Raw genomic sequence first — 17,674 nt, 5'->3', positions numbered from 1 at the left:
GACCAGCGGGGAAATTGGCCTGAGACATGAGCCCCGGATGCGTCGCGTCACCGACTGCCGAGGAACTTCATCGTATTCCCGAGACTGGCAACTTTGAGCACATCTCGATAAGTCAAGCTTATCCTAGTCTCCCTCTCCAGCCAGCCGCACTCATATCTGTCTGGCTCCCGCAACAAATCCCAGTTGCAGATGGATTCTGCGCCAAGCCCTTCATCCCTGGTGGTCTCTGCAATTCCATGCAGAAAGTCGGTATAGATACTCTTCGTGGTAACGAGCAGGCTGCGCCTTTCCTGCAAAATCCTATACACCGGACGCCGGCCATGTCCGCTCCCTTTGCCATCCTCGCTTCTCTCGTACAGATCTAGCACGATAGGAGCTCCCAGGCTCACAGTAGCTACGAGCGGGTAGTAGGCAGCACCGTCTTCATGCGGCATTATGCCCTGTCCCGGGCGGTATTCATTTACCAGAACATGATTCGGGGCGTGGTGCGGGGCGTCCGCGAAAAGACCCAAGGAGTCGAAGCGAGGGGTGATGATGGGTGAGACGAGCCAAGAGGGCAACGGGGAGGAGATGAGCGCGTTCGATTTTGTCAGGGCCGAAGGCCAGGTTTGAAGTCGCCGGTGAGCTAGATGAGTCCAGCGGGGTAACGGCGCAGTCGTTATCTATAGCCGGGGGTCCATGAGCGCCCAACATCCCCACAGGGCCTGAATGAACTTAGGCCACTGCACAGTAAAGCCACGGTAACTCACTCACCTTTCGGAGGAGAAACTCCTCTTCATCCTCCGAGATGAAATCCGCTATGTAGAATCCATCGTCCGGCAGTGATTTGATGCGGGCGGTCTCAAGATCGGCTCTCATTTGTTGGAGTCAATCCCGGGGAGCACACGGAGCAAATATCCCTGTTGTTCAATGGGGGGTCGGATGACGACTGGGAGGAGATTAATCTATCAGAACGAGTCCGTTGAGTTGGTTACACGGTAAGCCGGGCGATCAGACAGGGGGGGTGTGGTCGGTCACGGTGAAAGAAGGGGATCGTAGTGAAACTTACCGGGCGTTGAGCGTAGACCCGGAACCCAGACGGGATGAATGGTAAGGGAAGTGATGATGCCGATGAATGGCATGTCGTCACGATGAGACGCAATGGCTGCCCACTTGGCCGAGCTGTGGTACGTAATCCGTAGCGTTAACTCCATCACAATGGATTGATGCCCAGTGACTGTTCAATTAGTCGTGTGGGTGATAAGAATAGAAGTCACTTTCCCCTCACCTGACATCTGCGGACAGCTCATGACTCGACAAAAAGCTTATCTATCAACTATACTCCGGATCAAAGTTACTTCAATCATCAAAATAAACAATGCCTGAGCATCACATAAACATACACAAATATATATATATACCCATATGGATATAGATGAACCCCTCGTTCTACCATGATGCAAACAGTATGTTCAACCCAGTAGCCTGAAAACTCCCCACCCCGGACTAAGACATGGTCCTTTGGCATGACTATGAGCTTGAATCGATCAATCACTTCACGATCTGTTTTAAATCATCCATCGTCACAACTGAGGAACCCCGGCCTTCATGGTACTCATAAGGACGTAGCTCCGCGACTGACTGCTAAAGTGAACAACATACTCGGCTGATACTGTAGCTGAAACTGTTCTGATACACTTCCAATTGAATTGAAAACCCACACTACGTTTCATCATGAGGACTATACCTTCAGGCTAAGGCTAAGACTGAATCTGAGCCTGGGAGGTGTGGTGTATGCAGATACTCCATGCTTTGGCTCTTCGCCACAAGCTGCTATACAGTTTGACGCAGGACTTCCCTATTGTTTTTCATCGTTTCCTCAATAATTGGCCCATTCTGGGACTATTTGGGAGCCGCCATATCTCAATGTTGCTGGTTCCTTGTTCTTGAGTACCAGCTTAACGGACTGATGAGGTTTCATACATAGATTGCTTTTTGCATCATTTTGATTCAAGTCATTCCATCTATCTGTCAACATATCCCCCCTTCTATCAACGACAAATAGATAAACACCTGGCCTCTTCGCGCAACATAATATGAGCCTGGACCTCGATTAAGTTCACATTGGGGCCATATTTGGCTACTGGTCCCAAAGATGAAATTAAAGCAGGAGGAGGGTACTAGTTAAGTCCGTCTTATTAATATATTGAGAGCTCGAACGGCGTCTGGAAGAGACTGCTTTCGGGGAAGATGTTCATTTATCTATGATTCAGGGATAAAGTATATATAACTATAGATGTAAACGGCCAAGTTATGCATTCCAATCTAGATATGAAGAGATGTATAGAGGAGAACCTTCTGTCTAGTTGTATCGGGAGATATACCAGATTCCATATATGCCTCAGGCCACCACCCCACCATAAATCAAGGCGGGGGTGGGATCTTTTGCTTCATATGCAAACAGCAACAGCAAACATCGTGCTTCCAACCACACCATCTTCCCCATCCTTAAGCACATACATAGCCTCTCTTTGAACCTCCTGCACAACCTTATCTGTACTCAAGGTACATAATAACATATTAAACCATGGCACCCAAGAACAAAGGCGGCGACAAGAAAGGCAAGGATGGCGGAGACAGCAACTCCAAAGGCGGCGGAAAGGGCCTCAAGCCTGCGAATGCTATTAACGTGAGGCATATTCTTGTATGTATACTCTTTCTCTCTCTCTTTCTCTCTCCACTTCTTTATCTTTCGTTTATTGTGCTGGGTTGTGTGGTTGTAGATGATCTTTTAGCTTTGGTGTGTATTTCTTATACTGCCATCTACCTATTCATTTCTCTGTCAATGAAAGAGGATAACATATGATGAACTTATATATATATCAAAAGTCCACATTCCTGGGTATGTTAACTAACAACGGCAGTGCGAGAAATTCTCCAAAAAGGAAGAAGCCCTAGAGAAGTTGCGCAACGGAGCCAAGTTCGACGAAGTGGCCAGAGAATTTTCGGAGGATAAGGCTAGGCAGGGTATGTTTTCTTACTTTTCCTTCTTCTATTCTATATCTTATCCATTTCCCATCGGAGTGGCTATGTGTTGGGTCAGCGCTAATTCTAGGGGAACTGGTACAGGCGGCTCCCTTGGGTGGAAGACCCGGGGCAGTCTGGATGCGACGTTCGAGAAGGCGGCGTATGATCTGGAGCCGAGTACGACGGGGAACCCCAAGTACGTGGATGTGAAGACTGGGTTTGGGTATCATATTATTATGGTTGAGGGGAGGAAGTAGATCATATTACTGTAGTATCTGTTTTAATCACTATATTTAGGGTTAGGTTAGGATTGCTATGGATATTGCATGAAGAAATGAATCGACCGATCTATAAGTTCAGATCAAGTCTGATAATGAAAATGTATGTACATAATGCAGAAAAGTAATACTATCTATCATGAGGCGAGTATATATCACCTACTGCTTCTTAGCAGCCTTCGCTCGCTCTTTGGCGGCCTTCTCCTGCCGTTGAACAATAGCTTCGGCACCAATACCACCAAAGACAAGGCCCACGCCCAACCACTGGCCCGCCGAGAGGGAGTGGCCGAACCAGAACACACTCAGGAGCATGGTCAGCATCTTGCGCGTGACCGTCACCGTGACCAGAAGCAAGGATGAGAAGCGCGACAGCGTGTAGAAGATAAACAGCTGTCCGATGGCTCCGCAGGCAGCGAATCCGAGCACATTCTTCAGGGCTTCCGGGTGACGGGATAGGAAGCCAATGGCGGAGTTCAGCTCCGTCTCTGTGGATGGGGGAATCGGGAACGGGAGGAGGTTGTGCAGAATGCCGGTAGATGACAGATGGGGCATGATCAACAGGTAGCTGCTCGTCAGGACAGTCGAGAGGACATTCTGGGCAACCATCATTTGCGGCCCGGTGAAGCGCGTGTACAGCTGCGGAGAGCTGAAGACGTGGTCCTGGGTGGTGTTCGTGAGGCCGTCCAGGAGCAGGTTGATGGAGAGGAGGAAGATTCCCCATGTGCTCGAGCCCGACTGGCCCTTAGCGGCTGATGCGGCGACCTTCTTGCTAGTACCGGGGTGGTGGAGGGTGAATGTGGCGACTCCGAGTGTGACCAGGAGAACGACACCGTACTTGTACAAGGGGTATCTCTTGCGGAAAATGGTCAGGTGGAGGAACATGACGGGCAGGAGCTTGCACGATTTGGCGAGGATGAAGGTGAGGTAATCGATGTGCGCGAGACTGGCATATCCGAAAGGCGATGCGAGAGACGAAGAGATGCTGACCAGGAGCAAGGGGAAGACGATTTTCTTGGTTGGGAAGGGAGAGGGGATCTTCTGGCCGGACGGAGTCGAAAAGAACAGGTACAGGAAGCCGGTGATGGCGGCAAAGGTCGACTGGATCGTGTTCAGGACAATCGAGTAGGTGAAGCGCTCTGTCGGAGGTTCGGGGACTTCAGCAGTCGGAGGATGAGTAGGATAGGACACTGTGGTGATGGCTTCTTGAAGCACGCCCCAGGACAGACTAAGAAATCGCAGTCAGCATTTTGATGACTTCGGAAGTTCTCGACACCACGAACGGAAGACATACAATGAAGCGTAGATTCCCAAAACACAGATCGCAAGCTGCATCAAACCGGGAGTCTCCGGCGCATTCTCCTGCGCCGCTTGCTTTCCAGACGCACTTCCATTTGCGACGGAAGATTTCCCAATAATCCTCTTGCCTGGCGACTGTGAATCTTCCGAAGGCACATGCATCAGTTCAGAGGACGTGGCGCGTTGCAAAGGCGCAGCTTGTTTCTGGCGCGCCATGATCGACGACGAAAAAAACACCGCTTATACTTCGTCCAGATTATTTGCAGAACGGTAAAGAGAACAAGGACAAATGTATAATCAGGACAGGATCGCCAAGCACTGCCGGGTGTAAAGAAGGTATGTGAGAATAGACAGACAGTCAAACAAAGCCTTGATGGAGCAGACACTCGACTTTATAGTCGACCAAAGAAAACGATGATGCCATGTGTTCTTCTGCGCGTCTCCAAAACCGCCGCGGAATCTCGGCGCGATCGCCCTTTTTTTCTTTCCTCCGCCCCGCCGAGTCTCATTCTTCGGTCTCACTTTTCGACCCTTAATCTAATTCTAGAACTTCAATCGCGAACTATAGTTCCTGTCTATCCACCAGTCGCAGGTAGGTCTAATTCATCTATCCTTCTTGAACTATAATCACAAGCGCATACAGCAAACTAACCCAATCTGAATTTCTAGACTACATTCCCCTACACCTCCAATTCCGCCTCAACTCTACCATCTACAACCACAACCATGACTTCCACAATCCCACCAGCACCACCATCCCAACAACAACCACTCAATCCAACAACGACTGAAACAACAACACCCCTTCCCCCCTCCGCCCTCACAACCCTCCTCTCCACCACAACCACAACACCACCCACCCCCCTCTCCGCAAACACAATCCAAATCCTCCACAACCTCCAACACCAACACCTCTGGACCTCCCTGCGCGTCCACGACCTCCACCTCCCCAGCAAATCCACCACCGAACCTGAACAACCCCTCTACCTCATCTCCGGCATCCCCCCGCACCACCTCTACATCCACCCGGACGAGCAGCTGTTTATGCTGGAGCGCGGACTGCGCGAAGACGACGTCGAGCTCGAGCGCATGTTCGTCCTGCCCACGGTGCAGGGCGAGTCATGGACGCTTCGCAAGTTGGCGGGGGTGTTTGATTCGTTGCCCGAGGGTAGCGAGGAAGTACTGGAAGGAGGGGGTGAGAAGGCGGAGAAGTTGAGGGAATATTATGAGTATCGGGGGAAGGCGAGGGCTACGAAGGAGTGGGGTGGGAAGAGGTTGTTGTTGGCTATGGTGGATAGGAGGATGGGGGGTGATGGGACAGTGGTGTATTATGTTGTGCAGGATGGTGCGGTGAAGCCGAGACAGAATTAATATATGATTGGGGAGAGGAAATGGGGTTATACATGGGTTACGGGTGCGAAGAGAAGGCATATGCTGCTGAGCGTACAGCAAGAAGCAAGCAATACCTTCCAATTTCTCTCTACACCGAAGAAGATCGAATTATATACACGGATGACAGACAGCAACAAGAGACGAACCGGACCAAGTACCTCTCAGAGGCATTCGACGAAACGGACAGATGAGCAACTGCAGCCGGGTATCGTGGGGAACAAGCAAGTAACGGGGACAGATAAAACAGCCATGCATCCTCAGCCATGTTGTGAAAGAAAAGAGCAACTCATGGCGCACCTAAGGGACGTTCATCCTCAATTTGGGCGTGTTCCGCCTGGCAACTAGTGCAGTACGTTTCGTACCATTGCTGAACATCATCGGTGAGTTCAGCAAACACACTCTGCCCTGAGCGGTCCACCTCGAGGTCTACGTCTTCATTTCCTTCATTCTTGCCGAGAAGAATCTGGATTTGGCGACAGCGTCGCAGTTCCTGTCGCAACCATCGCTCCCACTCGCTTTGGATCACTTCTCTTTCGATGCTGTTGACCACGCGGAGAGCTACCAGGAGATCGTGTCGGTATGAAGCCAACCGTTCGCGCGTTTGCTGAATTCGTCGGGCTGCACTCCTGGTCATGGAGTCCCGGAATCCTGATGTTCCCAGAGATATTGTGTTTCCTGGGCTGCGTACGGTCTGCTGGTGGAACGTCGCGAAGCAATCACTCACATTTTCACTGCCGTGGCCAATGGTTGTATTGGCGATTGCGTCATCGATATCTCTCATGTAAATAGCTTTGGTCATGACATTGTCGGGGCTAACTCCGATGCGGGCCATGAAGTTCCCAACAGTCCTGTCATGCCACCATTCGTACGCATCGCGGGACGAATAGAACCCATTGATCAACATACTCGACAATAGCAAGATGAGAATGACTTTGTTCGCATGTGTGGTCTTCCACACCCAACGTAGAAAAGCGAACGTCCACATCATCAGGTCAGAGATTATGCTCTCTGTCAATGATGCAAACGTCTCAAAGAGGAGCTTTGGCAGGGACCTCTGAATGCGGGGGTTGCGCAGCTTCAATTGTAGGTCGGTCTGTGGCGAGAACTGGGAAGAAAAGCTCTGCCGTCCAATGTGTCCGAAAATCGTAATGGCCTTCTTGGTTCGACTATGCGCGCCTAGCCTGCGGACCTGGTCGCCTACCAGGTCAACGAGATCTAACGCGTCTTGCTCCAGATCATTGGTAGCACTTTTGTCAATTATATCTAGGATGTCTTAGCAAGCACTGATAACTCTCCTAGGGGCAAGGACTTACGCTGAAGGCCGTAAGGAGACCACAGCCACTCCACTTTAGTATAGATAGAGAGCTTGCACTTTCCCTTTGCGACAAATGTGATCACAATCTTGCTGACCAACCTGAAAGATCTTTTAAAAGGAAGATGCCAAGGTGTCCGTTTGTCTGTAATCACATAGCAGAGATGATCATTCAAGACGTCAATCATCTGATAATCCGGGATTTCCTTGGTATGAGTACGTCCTAGACCGAATTAGCGAGAACCGAACATGGAATGCTAGGTTACCCAACGTACCAAGGGCATCAGCCGTCTCAATTTCGTAATGAAAATCCCGTTTTAGGTGGTTGGACTCTTGTCTGACCCAAGGCCCTTGTTTGATACCTGTAGTCCTTTAGCAAGGGCCAGCCTTAGCTCCGGAGCTTGACTTACCCTTAGCTCTCCGTTGATGAAGGAGAAGCTGCCAGACGGCGCTCTTGTCTCCGAACAGGATATGGAAAACCGCTTTAGCACTTGTATCAAAAACCTTTTCAGCCGCCAAATGAAGATCTCCTTGTGGCACATATTGAACAGGCTGCGTTGGCAGTCTGAACTTGGGAGTATTTTTGCCATTTCCATTCTTCTTATGCATGTCCAAGTCGTTATCAATGTAGACACCAACATCTTTCTTCGGGGGTTCCGTGCCACTTTCCCCTCCTTCAACATTGTCATCTCCAGCAGCCACATCCTCCCAGCTATCAAGGCTAGGAGTCCGCGTTAGTGCTTCACTCTCCATCCGGTTCAGTGTCTTGAATGTTGCTTCCAGGCCCAGTGGCTCGGCGGCAGTAGAATTATGAATCAAAAAGTTAAGCCGCCGTTGAAGAAGTCGCAATGGCTCAAGGAAAGTCTTAACCGTTCCACGACCAGGAGTATCGTCTCCTGGAGGAGGGATCATATGAAGGTACAAAAAGTCGCAGTCCCTTCCTGGGGCAGCAGTAACTTCTTTAATACTCTCCAATGAAATACACGTCGTGAGTACTAGCCCGAAGTGGTGGCTGTAGAAGTAGATGTTTTGGGTCGTAACGTAGGCCCTTCCGGGGAAATCTTGCTGATCGTTGGGATTCCAGGTAGCACGGAACACCATAACCAGAGGTTCATCTTTTTTGATGTCAGGAAATAGTAGCCGGAACTGCGCATCCTGAATCTTAAGTTGCTGCGGGTAGTAACTGGGATAATCGTGCGCATCGCCAAGCAATGCCCGCTGCATCTTGGACGAGTCTCCGTCAAGGCTCACCGTCTGCCTGTGACGTGGCCCAGACTTCGGCGGCTTATTTCCTGGAGACCCACTAGACGTGTCAGCTTCGGCTGTCAGGAATTGCTTAGACGGATCATTCGCTGGCGAGGCCGGCTTGTCTGAGGGGCCTGAGTCCTGCTCGCCAGGTAGTCCTATGCGTTCACGTTCAATCCGATTCATGAAGCCCCAGTTTGAACTACCCCACAAATTAGCCATCATGCCACTCGGCATTCCTCCTGTTTTGTCGGCTTGCCCCAGTCCTATACCCCTTTCATGGCTTACGATCACAGCCGCCTTGCTCATGGTTGTTGGAGCAGGTGGATTGGCCAAGGTCCCTGGAGCAAGAGTCGAGGGAGAATCGTTGCCAAATGTCGAGCTACGAGTCCTAGTCCCATCAATGTCGAGGGGTAAAGGAGGGCTGCCTGGTCCAAGAGCACTGTGACTGGCAGAGATCAAGCTTGCTATGCCACCTCCGGCACCCGGCAACGAAGTGGATGGCGCCACTGCATTGTTTGATTTGCGGTGAAGGTCCAGCTTCTGCATTATACGCGATGCGTGTTCGCGTGCGGAGCTTTCGGAATCCAGCGTCGTCAACCTCCTATAACTGCTGAGATCACTACTGTTCCTCATGGCGGAAGGGTCTCTTTCAGGTAGGGCAAGCATCCCGCTGCGATCTGCAGAGCTCTGCTCGTCACTGACACGGGGAGTGAGCGAATCAGAAGGATCGGCAGCAAACTCGGGAGCTGGGGGCTGAGAGATTGCGAAAGCAGGATCCTGAACAGTAACTTTGCCGGACACTGAGAGATCAGTGCTAGCCGGGTTCTCCAAAGCCTTTCGCTTGGCGGCCTCGAAGGCAGCAATCCAATCCATGAGTTCTTTCTGAGTCTCAGCCTGAAGCATGACAGTATTACTCTTCGTTTTGACTTCGAAGCAAAACCTGCGCTCTTCTTGAAAGGCAGCCCGAACACTGCAGAGAAGAACGCCTATCCGTTCGCTCTCTTCAACGCCACCTGTTCGCGAGCCCTGAACAAGGCAGCCGAAAATACCGTGCTTCAAGAATGCCCATCGTCTAACCCAGATAGTCCGGGTAGGCTTCCCAGAAAGAGTCCGCAAGAAAACCCATCCTTGCTTCTCAGGTCTAGCCTCCTTGCTCATGCTGGTTGTCGACAGGGGCCGAGAGCCGAGGTAGGGAACAGTGGACAAAGAGTAATCTTCTAGTTCTCGAGATGGCCTAGCTGCATTCTCTGCTGCTTCTTCGATCTGCTTCCTCGAATTCAAAAGCTCCCGCTTGGAAGATCGCTCACCCCCTTCCATTTCGTGAGCCCAGCCTTTGATGCGGTCCATCTCTTGACCCCATTTCGCGAATGCCGCACCATTGCTGTTGTGGAATATCTTAAGCTCCCGCCACTGATCATAAGAAACCCGGACTAGCAGTCGGTCGAGCGAGTTGCGCAATTGGGGGGCCTGTATCGAGTAGTCCATTGACGCTTTGAGGTAAGCTTTGCGAGCTTCATGGAGTTGAAAAGCATCTTCCCTTAATGAAGAAGGCTCCTTTGACTTCGATTGCGATGAGTATCGGGCCAACAGGTAGTCGTATTGTTTCTGTGTCTGCTCGAGGTTGCGACGGATCTCCTATAGCGGGGTAAGAGCCAGATCCGCGTGGATTTCAGGGGCAACCAGTCAAGTACCTTGAAAGTCCGCAAATCTTCATGCATGAAGGCCCGGATTGGCTCAGCAATGAGATTTTCCATCTTTTTGACAGTAGATATCAGTCCATTCCACATATCTCTGGTGCTGTCCCCACACCTCCTCATCGACTGCAGCGTGTAATCATGATCAAGGACAGCTTCGGAGACCAGTAGGGGGTTCGTAGAATAAGACAGGAAGATGTTCGCCGCGCTTTCCATTGCTGCAAGCTCTGAGGAGAGCTTGGAAGCGGCCCTCGCATAGCCGTCGAGCCATCTTTCAAGGAATTCGATCTGGTCGGAGAAGTGAAGGGTGGTGGCTCGGAATGTGGGCGAGTCGAGAGCAGCCTCCTTTAGACCAACTGGACTTCACCGGAACAGTTAGAAAGGAACCTATGAAGCGATTCAGAGAAGCACAGCTGATTCAGAGGACTTACACGACGCTGACGAGCTTCCCGACCTGGGGTAATGGGATCTGCGGCTGAGTCGACATCTAGTGTATGTCACCAGCCATACACTTGATGCGAGCAAAAGTAGCGGCAAGACAAGGCAGCAATGAGGCCCCTAGTCAAGTCAAAGAATGATAACAGATATGAAGCATCCGAAAAACTCAGGGATACAGGTGAAGGTGGGAAAGTAGCATGGTTAGTGGAGGAAGCTTACTAGGAGACACAGCGCCTCTTGCTCGAGCCATCGGCGGATACAGGCCCGCGCATGATCTAATTGGCTACGTCAGTGGTTCGCTTTGACGGCCTTGGGTCCCCAGGCAACAAAGGGCCCTGTAGGGCGGTGAGCCCCGCCGACTTTTTTTTCTGCCGGCAACCGCTATTATTTTCTTTTGGGAGGCGCATTTGGTCGGAGATAACCTCCTTCATCGATCGCTTTCACATACTAGTGGTCTCCCGACAGCTGTGTCTGTTATTTCGAAATGGAGCCCCCAGCCAAGAGGTCGCGCAAGCTGCTCGATGACGACAGCTCCAGCGACTCAGGAGACGAGTCCGGCGGAGTTCCCATCACCAACGAGGACGTTACATTCAAGATCAACGAAGAGTATGCGCGCCGCTTCGAATACAACAAGAAGAGAGAAGAAAAGCAGCAATGTAAGTTCCTATGCATCTACAATCTGCATGCGAGGAGAAACTAATCTCTGTTCTACAATAGTGGAGTCTAAATACGGAAAATCTGTGCTTGGCAAACGTCGTGATCGCGATGGTGAAGATGAGTCCGGCGACTCGGAGGATGATTCTACCTCTGAAGAAGAGGACGAGGATGGAGAATTAGCCACCGCCGCCCTGGATGCCGAGATTATGGCCACGCTGAACGCGATCAGATCAAAGGACCCTCGGGTGTACGATAGCAATGCCACTTTCTACACCGGGACCGACGAGGAGGCGAAACCCGAAAGCTCTGAAAAGAAAGAAAAGCCTATGACCCTTCGTGACTACCATCGTGAGAATTTGTTGAGTGGCGCCAATTTGGCAGATGAGGACGCATCTGAGGCGCCGAAGACCTACGCTCAAGAGCAGGAGGAATTGAAGGATGCGGTTGTCCGTGAAATGCACGCCGCTGCCGGTAAAGGTGATGATGGTGAGGACGACGAAGATGACTTCCTTGTTGCCAAATCGGCGCCTGAACCTCTTCCGGCGGCCAAGAAGGATGTCAATCTGGATGTTGAGAATGCGGACAAGGACCCGGAAACCTTCCTTTCAAACTTCATGTCGGCAAGAGCGTGGATACCTGCTGGTAGATCGGAACTTCAACCGTTCGAGTCTGATGACGAAGAGGAAGATCAACGGGCAGAGGCATTCGAAGAGGCATACAACTTCCGCTTCGAAGATCCCAGCAAAATCAACGCTACCTTAATCACTCACTCTCGTGACACAACCAACAAGCAGTCGGTTCGCAGAGAAGAAAAGAGCAGCCGAAAGAAACGCAGAGATGCGGAGAGGCAGCAGATGGAAGAGGAGAAGAAGCAGCGCGAGACGGAAAAGAACCGCCTGCGGAAGCTCAAGATGGAAGAACTTCAAGAGAAGGTCAATCAGATCAAGGAAGTTGCCGGCATTCGTGCAAATGAGCTGACTGACGAAGATTGGGTCAGCTTCTTGGACGCTGCCTGGGATGACAAGAACTGGGAGGAGGAGATGCAGAAGCGTTTTGGTGAAGATTACTACGCGGAGGGCGATAAGGAAGGAAGCGGTGACGAGTCAGGAAAGAAGAAGCGTCTGAAGAAGCCTACGTGGGATGATGATATTGATATCAAGGATCTCGTGCCCGACTTCGAGGAAGAGGAGAAGCCCGCCGTGGATGGTTCTGATGTCGAGATGGAGGATGATGAAGAGGAAAGTAACAAGAAGAGCAAGGCGCAGGAGAGACGAGACCAGAAGCGTGAAGCGCGCAAAGACCGACTTCGTATTCAGGAGGCCGTGGATCGCAACTTGGATCTTGATATCAGCCTTCTTCCGGGTGCGACCAGGAAGAATGCTACTGGGTTCCGCTACCGTGAGACCTCGCCTCAGAGTTTTGGATTGACTGCACGAGATATCCTCATGGCCGACGACACCCATTTGAACCAGTTTGCGGGCTTGAAAAAGCTTGCTTCGTTCCGTGACCCTGAGAAGAAGAGCCGGGATCAGAGGAAGCTGGGCAAGAAGGCCCGCCTAAGGCAGTGGCGCAAGGACACCTTTGGTGACGAAGAAGGCCCCAGGGTTCCCTCGGAGGCGCCACGGGCACCTACGCCGGACAAGGAGGATGCCGGTAAGGTTGATATTCGTGAAGGTGAACCCAAGAAGAAGAGGAGAAAGAGAAACAAGAAGAACTGAACCTGGGGTGCTTCTTACTGTACATGCATCTGGGAATTTTATGATATACTAGACAGTATTGTTCATTGTTCAATAACGGCGTATCGGTAATGAAAGCTGTCTACGCCGTTGGTAGATAAGCTGGTCAAAAGTTACAAATATATTTACCTACTGCATAGCAAAGAGTTTTATTGAATTCAACTAGGGACAACAGTTGGTTGACCTTTGTGCCAATACTCTAGTATAACCAAGGTGCTCTAGTACTCATGTCAAGATATGTGATGCTGGATATAATGTGTACTTATGGGTATTATTTTGCTGAAGCTATATATTCTGCGAGAACCGAACCATTCTAAACACGGATCAGGATACATAGGAGTACTGATGAACCACTACAGTAGCAACTGGCCTTCAGAAACGGCAAAAATAATGAATCGTGAAATTTCCAACAACTTTAACCCAATCAACATGCTACAAATCCCAATTTTGACCACACCCAAGACACCTAAACCACACCCGAACCTACCGTTGCTGGCACAACAGGCGTAGATGAAAGGTGGTATCCCCATGTTTTTTAGCGGGTGGGTCCCGGACGAAAAGGAAAGAGTTTGTCAGGTTTGCCCGCCCCGTCGAACAAACAAAAAGATCAAGAATTAAAAATAAAAATTGAAAAAAAAGGAGGAAAGGAAGAAGAAAATCGAAAGACAGAAAGAGGAGGACCAAGGTGGAAAATGAAACTAGTCACATTCGAGCAGAAACAGTGGGTCCCGGCTGGAACAATTCCTGTTTGGGTAATGTAGGTCTCGTGTCTTCTTTGGCTGCATACGAAAATATGATGCCGGCACCTGAAAAGTGTGGAAGAATATCTGGATCGGACAGATACACTGGTCGCGTGTATATCTCTTGTATCTACTGATATAGCGTGGCTATTCAGAACATGAAGAGTGGTGATAATTGAATCAATTACCCCTTAGCACGCACATAAGACTACTACCTGCGATCTTCGGACACTAGGATGAGGGATAAAAAGGAGTACGGTCTGAGGTATATAACCTCTAGGAACAAGCATATGCTACTGCTGTGCCCTTGCCTACGAAATGCAGCATAGCCATGTAGTGTACTCCGTAGAAAAACTAAGCTTGGACAATAGCGACTGATATTTAACCGGAGAGAGTATGATAGAGACCAACCTATGGGATACTTCATATTACCGACGTTGCCCGTGTTTGCGATCGCTCCCTTGGCCGCCCCCTTCTGTCTCTCTCTCTCGCTCTCTCTCCGTACCTGAGAACTTCCGCCCGGAGCAAGAAAAACGGGGAAATCGCGGCATGTCAGCCGAAAGACGCCGCACGCACCTGATCAGTCCCGGTGGCGCGTATGAAGGCCCAGAAACCGTGGACTCCGTTTGGATGCTGCAGATAGATAAGTAGTAGCGTAGATATTTAAGTAACTGAGTTTTGTGAGTTGTCTTCAAACAATTTCTACACAGGAGGCCGATGCAAATTTACAATTTCGGTCTTGCAATTGTCGTTGTGCACGAGTAAGTCAAGTACACAGTAGGAGGCTGAGAGGCAAGCGTTTTGCCATCGGATATCCGGGACCAGATGGAAAGAAGGGGCGGTTCCCCATGGATGGAGCGCGAAGGTGTGGACTCCAAGAAAACGCTTTGGTTCGGTCAAGACGGGGAAATGGGAGAGGAATGGATATCTTACGAAGCCGAATTACGGAGAAAGGGCCCAAACATGTAAATTATGGCCTGTAGGTCAATCAGCAAAGGGCCGAGCGGTGATTGCGAGTACACCGATCGGTAGACTACGGAAGGGATGAAAAAGACAGGAAAATAGCGAGAGCTACATGCCGTTTCAGAGGCTATCGAAATGATATTCCAAAGTATCACCAGTAGCCATAACCACTATAATAAAGGACGAAGATGAGAGTGCCTTCGTTCTCTTTGACCAGAAATTCACTCATAGTATCAAAGGGTATTTCCCAATAATGTCAGCGGTCGGAGTTGGTTACTGGCGCGATCGGGAGATATCGGCTCTTCGTTGCCTGGGCCAGCATTAGCGCCGGGTCCAGGTTTTTTTTTTGCAAATTTTTTTTTCTTTTCCTGGCTATGTTTTTTTTCGTTCCCCCTAACAATGGGAAGGACCTCCCTACTCCGTACCGGGCCAACCAATCCGGCCAATGGAAACTGGGCCGGGACGCCCATCGCCGCCGCTGCCACTGCAAATTCAGGCCAGCGAAAAACCCAAGAGCGTCCTAGCGTCTCCGCTCGCTTCTTCCCGCTTACAAGAGCCCTTCGCTCGCTATTTTTTCTTCCCTCCCTTCCCTTCTCTCTTCTTTTCTTTCCATCCCCTTTGAAGTGTCCTGTTTGACTGGCACTATCATCCATCTCCTCTCTTTCTTTCCTTAGTTTTCGTTCATCACAGCCGTCAAAATGGCCAAGGGTGATGTTAACCAGGCCGACAAGACCGTCTTCGGCATGCCCGTAAGTTCCTACTTGTCCCCTACGAGCTGAGAGGCCAGGTTGTCGGATGTCGCGCTCTCGACGGAATCGGTTCAAATTGGTCTTGAATATCAAAGATCGAGTACTACGCTCCTTGGAGACTCGACAGTCTGACGATTTGGCCGGGCTCAATGGTGTTGTTGCTGGACTAGGTGGCTAATGAAAATTTTTTCACAGGGATTCGTCGTCGACTTCCTGAGTATGTGCATTCCGGCTCGCCCCGAATGATCGATCATTGCACTACGATCGATCAATTCCCATCCCAACGAGCAACACGAATTGTGCGATGTTGATTTGAAATTGATACTAACTACTGGTACAGTGGGTGGTGTCTCCGCTGCCGTCTCCAAGACTGCTGCCGCCCCCATCGAGCGTATCAAGCTCCTCATCCAGAACCAGGTTGGTTAAGCCTCAACACCAATGTCTTGCACTGGCGGAACGAAAATACTTTGCACGATCTGCGGTTGCGTCTTCGAAACGACATTGCTCCGACCGAAGATTGCCAATTCAGCCGGGCGCAAAAATTTTCACTCCGGACAGTCGGGACGTGAGATCGGCCCAAACAGATGCTAATACGATTGTCCTTCAGGATGAGATGCTTCGCGCTGGTCGTCTCGACCGCAAGTACAACGGTATCATGGACTGCTTCCGTCGTACCGCTGCCTCCGAGGGTGTTGTTTCCCTGTGGCGTGGTAACACTGCCAACGTTATCCGTTACTTCCCCACCCAGGCTCTTAACTTCGCCTTCCGTGACACCTACAAGTCCATGTTCTCCTACAAGAAGGAGCGTGATGGATACACCAAGTGGATGATGGGTAACCTTGCCTCCGGTGGTGTATGTATCCCTATATCCAGTTTGATACTCGAGCGATCCCGCTAACAATCGGTTCAGGCTGCTGGTGCCACTTCCCTCCTCTTCGTCTACTCCCTCGACTACGCCCGTACCCGTCTTGCCAACGACGCCAAGTCCGCCAAGGGCGGTGGTGACCGTCAGTTCAACGGTCTCGTTGACGTCTACAAGAAGACCCTCGCCTCCGACGGTATTGCCGGTCTCTACCGTGGTTTCGGTCCCTCTGTTGCTGGTATTGTTGTCTACCGTGGTCTGTACTTCGGCATGTACGACTCCATCAAGCCCGTTGTTCTGGTTGGTCCTCTCGAGGGTAACTTCCTTGCTTCTTTCCTGCTCGGCTGGACTGTCACCACTGGTGCTGGTATCGCTTCTTACCCTCTGGACACCATCCGTCGTCGTATGATGATGACCTCCGGTGAGGCCGTCAAGTACAAGTCCTCCATGGATGCTGCTCGCCAGATCGTCGCCAAGGAGGGTGTCAAGTCTCTCTTCAAGGGTGCCGGTGCTAACATCCTCCGTGGTGTTGCCGGTGCTGGTGTCCTGTCTATCTACGACCAGGTCCAGCTCATCCTCTTCGGCAAGAAGTACAAGGGTGGCTCTGGCTAAGCGCTTGATTAACTTCAAGCTGTTTCAGTCATGATATCGGGGAAATGGGGTTGCCGGTGTCTTGGTGTAACTACCAGATGCTGGAGGTGCTGCGGAGGATAGAAATATGCGTCAAGAGTGATATCAATAATCTTGAGCATAGAATCGTGTGATATTTCCTCTTGTACCAGTTGTATTTTACTGCCCGCAAGCTTATTTCTTTTTTTCTTCCAACTGTACTTTCTCCACCTTGGTTTCGAAATCTAGTATGTCTCCTTGGGGTCTTGATCACTTTTCAGTCCCGTAAAGTAGATGCCATAGTTGTAGTGAAAATTTTCAGCCTCTCGGTCACCTGACCCAATGGCAAACATCACGTGCAGCATAGCTTCCATGACGTCGGTCCAGTTCCCATTTCATTAGTTCTGTAGCTTCACACCCTTCTCTTGATACATTCATCCCATTCACCCAATTCACTCATCTTTAAAATGACCAGTGCTTCTTCCCCAGATGAGGTCCCTCCCCGGACCTCCACCCCAGCCACCGCTGCCGCCGACTCCGAACCAGAACCAGAGCCCCAGCCAGAACAAGATGCTGTCCAACCCGCAACCACCTCCGCGACTGCAACCGCCCCAGCATACTCTCCCATCTACGCCACCGCAGAACCCAGCGACCTCCCACCTCAAACAACCGGCTCCCTGGACACCCAAGTGCC

At 50.7% G+C, this 17,674-nt stretch overlaps 7 protein-coding genes across 7 annotated transcripts; 4 read left to right on the top strand and 3 right to left on the bottom strand.

The window, feature by feature from the left end:
- Positions 1 to 47: 47 nt before the first annotated feature.
- On the bottom strand, positions 48 to 1,193 carry An18g04280 (uncharacterized protein; the record flags this gene model as incomplete). The annotated part of the gene is made up of 3 exons (XM_001398849.3): positions 48 to 662; positions 754 to 797; positions 1,049 to 1,193. The coding sequence occupies 3 exons, from the start codon at positions 1,191 to 1,193 to the stop codon at positions 48 to 50; spliced, it is 804 nt and encodes a 267-aa protein (XP_001398886.3).
- Positions 1,194 to 2,566: 1,373 nt separating this feature from the next.
- Positions 2,567 to 3,263, top strand: An18g04270 (uncharacterized protein; the record flags this gene model as incomplete). Its single annotated transcript, XM_001398848.3, has 3 exons — positions 2,567 to 2,683; positions 2,904 to 3,006; positions 3,109 to 3,263. 3 exons carry the CDS (start codon positions 2,567 to 2,569, stop codon positions 3,261 to 3,263), a joined length of 375 nt encoding a protein of 124 aa, XP_001398885.1.
- Positions 3,264 to 3,443: 180 nt separating this feature from the next.
- An18g04260 (uncharacterized protein) lies at positions 3,444 to 4,616 on the bottom strand (the record flags this gene model as incomplete). Its single annotated transcript, XM_001398847.3, has 2 exons — positions 3,444 to 4,509; positions 4,576 to 4,616. 2 exons carry the CDS (start codon positions 4,614 to 4,616, stop codon positions 3,444 to 3,446), a joined length of 1,107 nt encoding a protein of 368 aa, XP_001398884.3.
- Positions 4,617 to 5,306: 690 nt separating this feature from the next.
- Positions 5,307 to 6,163, top strand: An18g04250 (uncharacterized protein; the record flags this gene model as incomplete). Its single annotated transcript, XM_059745758.1, has 2 exons — positions 5,307 to 5,844; positions 5,922 to 6,163. The coding sequence occupies 2 exons, from the start codon at positions 5,307 to 5,309 to the stop codon at positions 6,161 to 6,163; spliced, it is 780 nt and encodes a 259-aa protein (XP_059602920.1).
- Positions 6,164 to 6,415: 252 nt separating this feature from the next.
- On the bottom strand, positions 6,416 to 10,713 carry An18g04240 (uncharacterized protein; the record flags this gene model as incomplete). Its single annotated transcript, XM_059745757.1, has 7 exons — positions 6,416 to 6,652; positions 6,697 to 7,235; positions 7,286 to 7,507; positions 7,560 to 7,646; positions 7,695 to 10,167; positions 10,224 to 10,587; positions 10,658 to 10,713. 7 exons carry the CDS (start codon positions 10,711 to 10,713, stop codon positions 6,416 to 6,418), a joined length of 3,978 nt encoding a protein of 1,325 aa, XP_059602919.1.
- Positions 10,714 to 11,148: 435 nt separating this feature from the next.
- An18g04230 (uncharacterized protein) lies at positions 11,149 to 13,039 on the top strand (the record flags this gene model as incomplete). The annotated part of the gene is made up of 2 exons (XM_001398844.3): positions 11,149 to 11,320; positions 11,382 to 13,039. 2 exons carry the CDS (start codon positions 11,149 to 11,151, stop codon positions 13,037 to 13,039), a joined length of 1,830 nt encoding a protein of 609 aa, XP_001398881.1.
- Positions 13,040 to 15,458: 2,419 nt separating this feature from the next.
- An18g04220 (uncharacterized protein) lies at positions 15,459 to 16,983 on the top strand (the record flags this gene model as incomplete). The annotated part of the gene is made up of 5 exons (XM_001398843.3): positions 15,459 to 15,509; positions 15,705 to 15,726; positions 15,850 to 15,926; positions 16,117 to 16,362; positions 16,420 to 16,983. The coding sequence occupies 5 exons, from the start codon at positions 15,459 to 15,461 to the stop codon at positions 16,981 to 16,983; spliced, it is 960 nt and encodes a 319-aa protein (XP_001398880.1).
- Between the last annotated feature and the right edge of the window lie 691 nt (positions 16,984 to 17,674).

The sequence above is a fragment of the Aspergillus niger genome (assembly GCF_000002855.4).
Source record: "Aspergillus niger supercontig An18".
Taxonomy (NCBI): domain Eukaryota; kingdom Fungi; phylum Ascomycota; class Eurotiomycetes; order Eurotiales; family Aspergillaceae; genus Aspergillus; species Aspergillus niger.
This window is presented reverse-complemented; position numbering and strand designations above follow the sequence as displayed.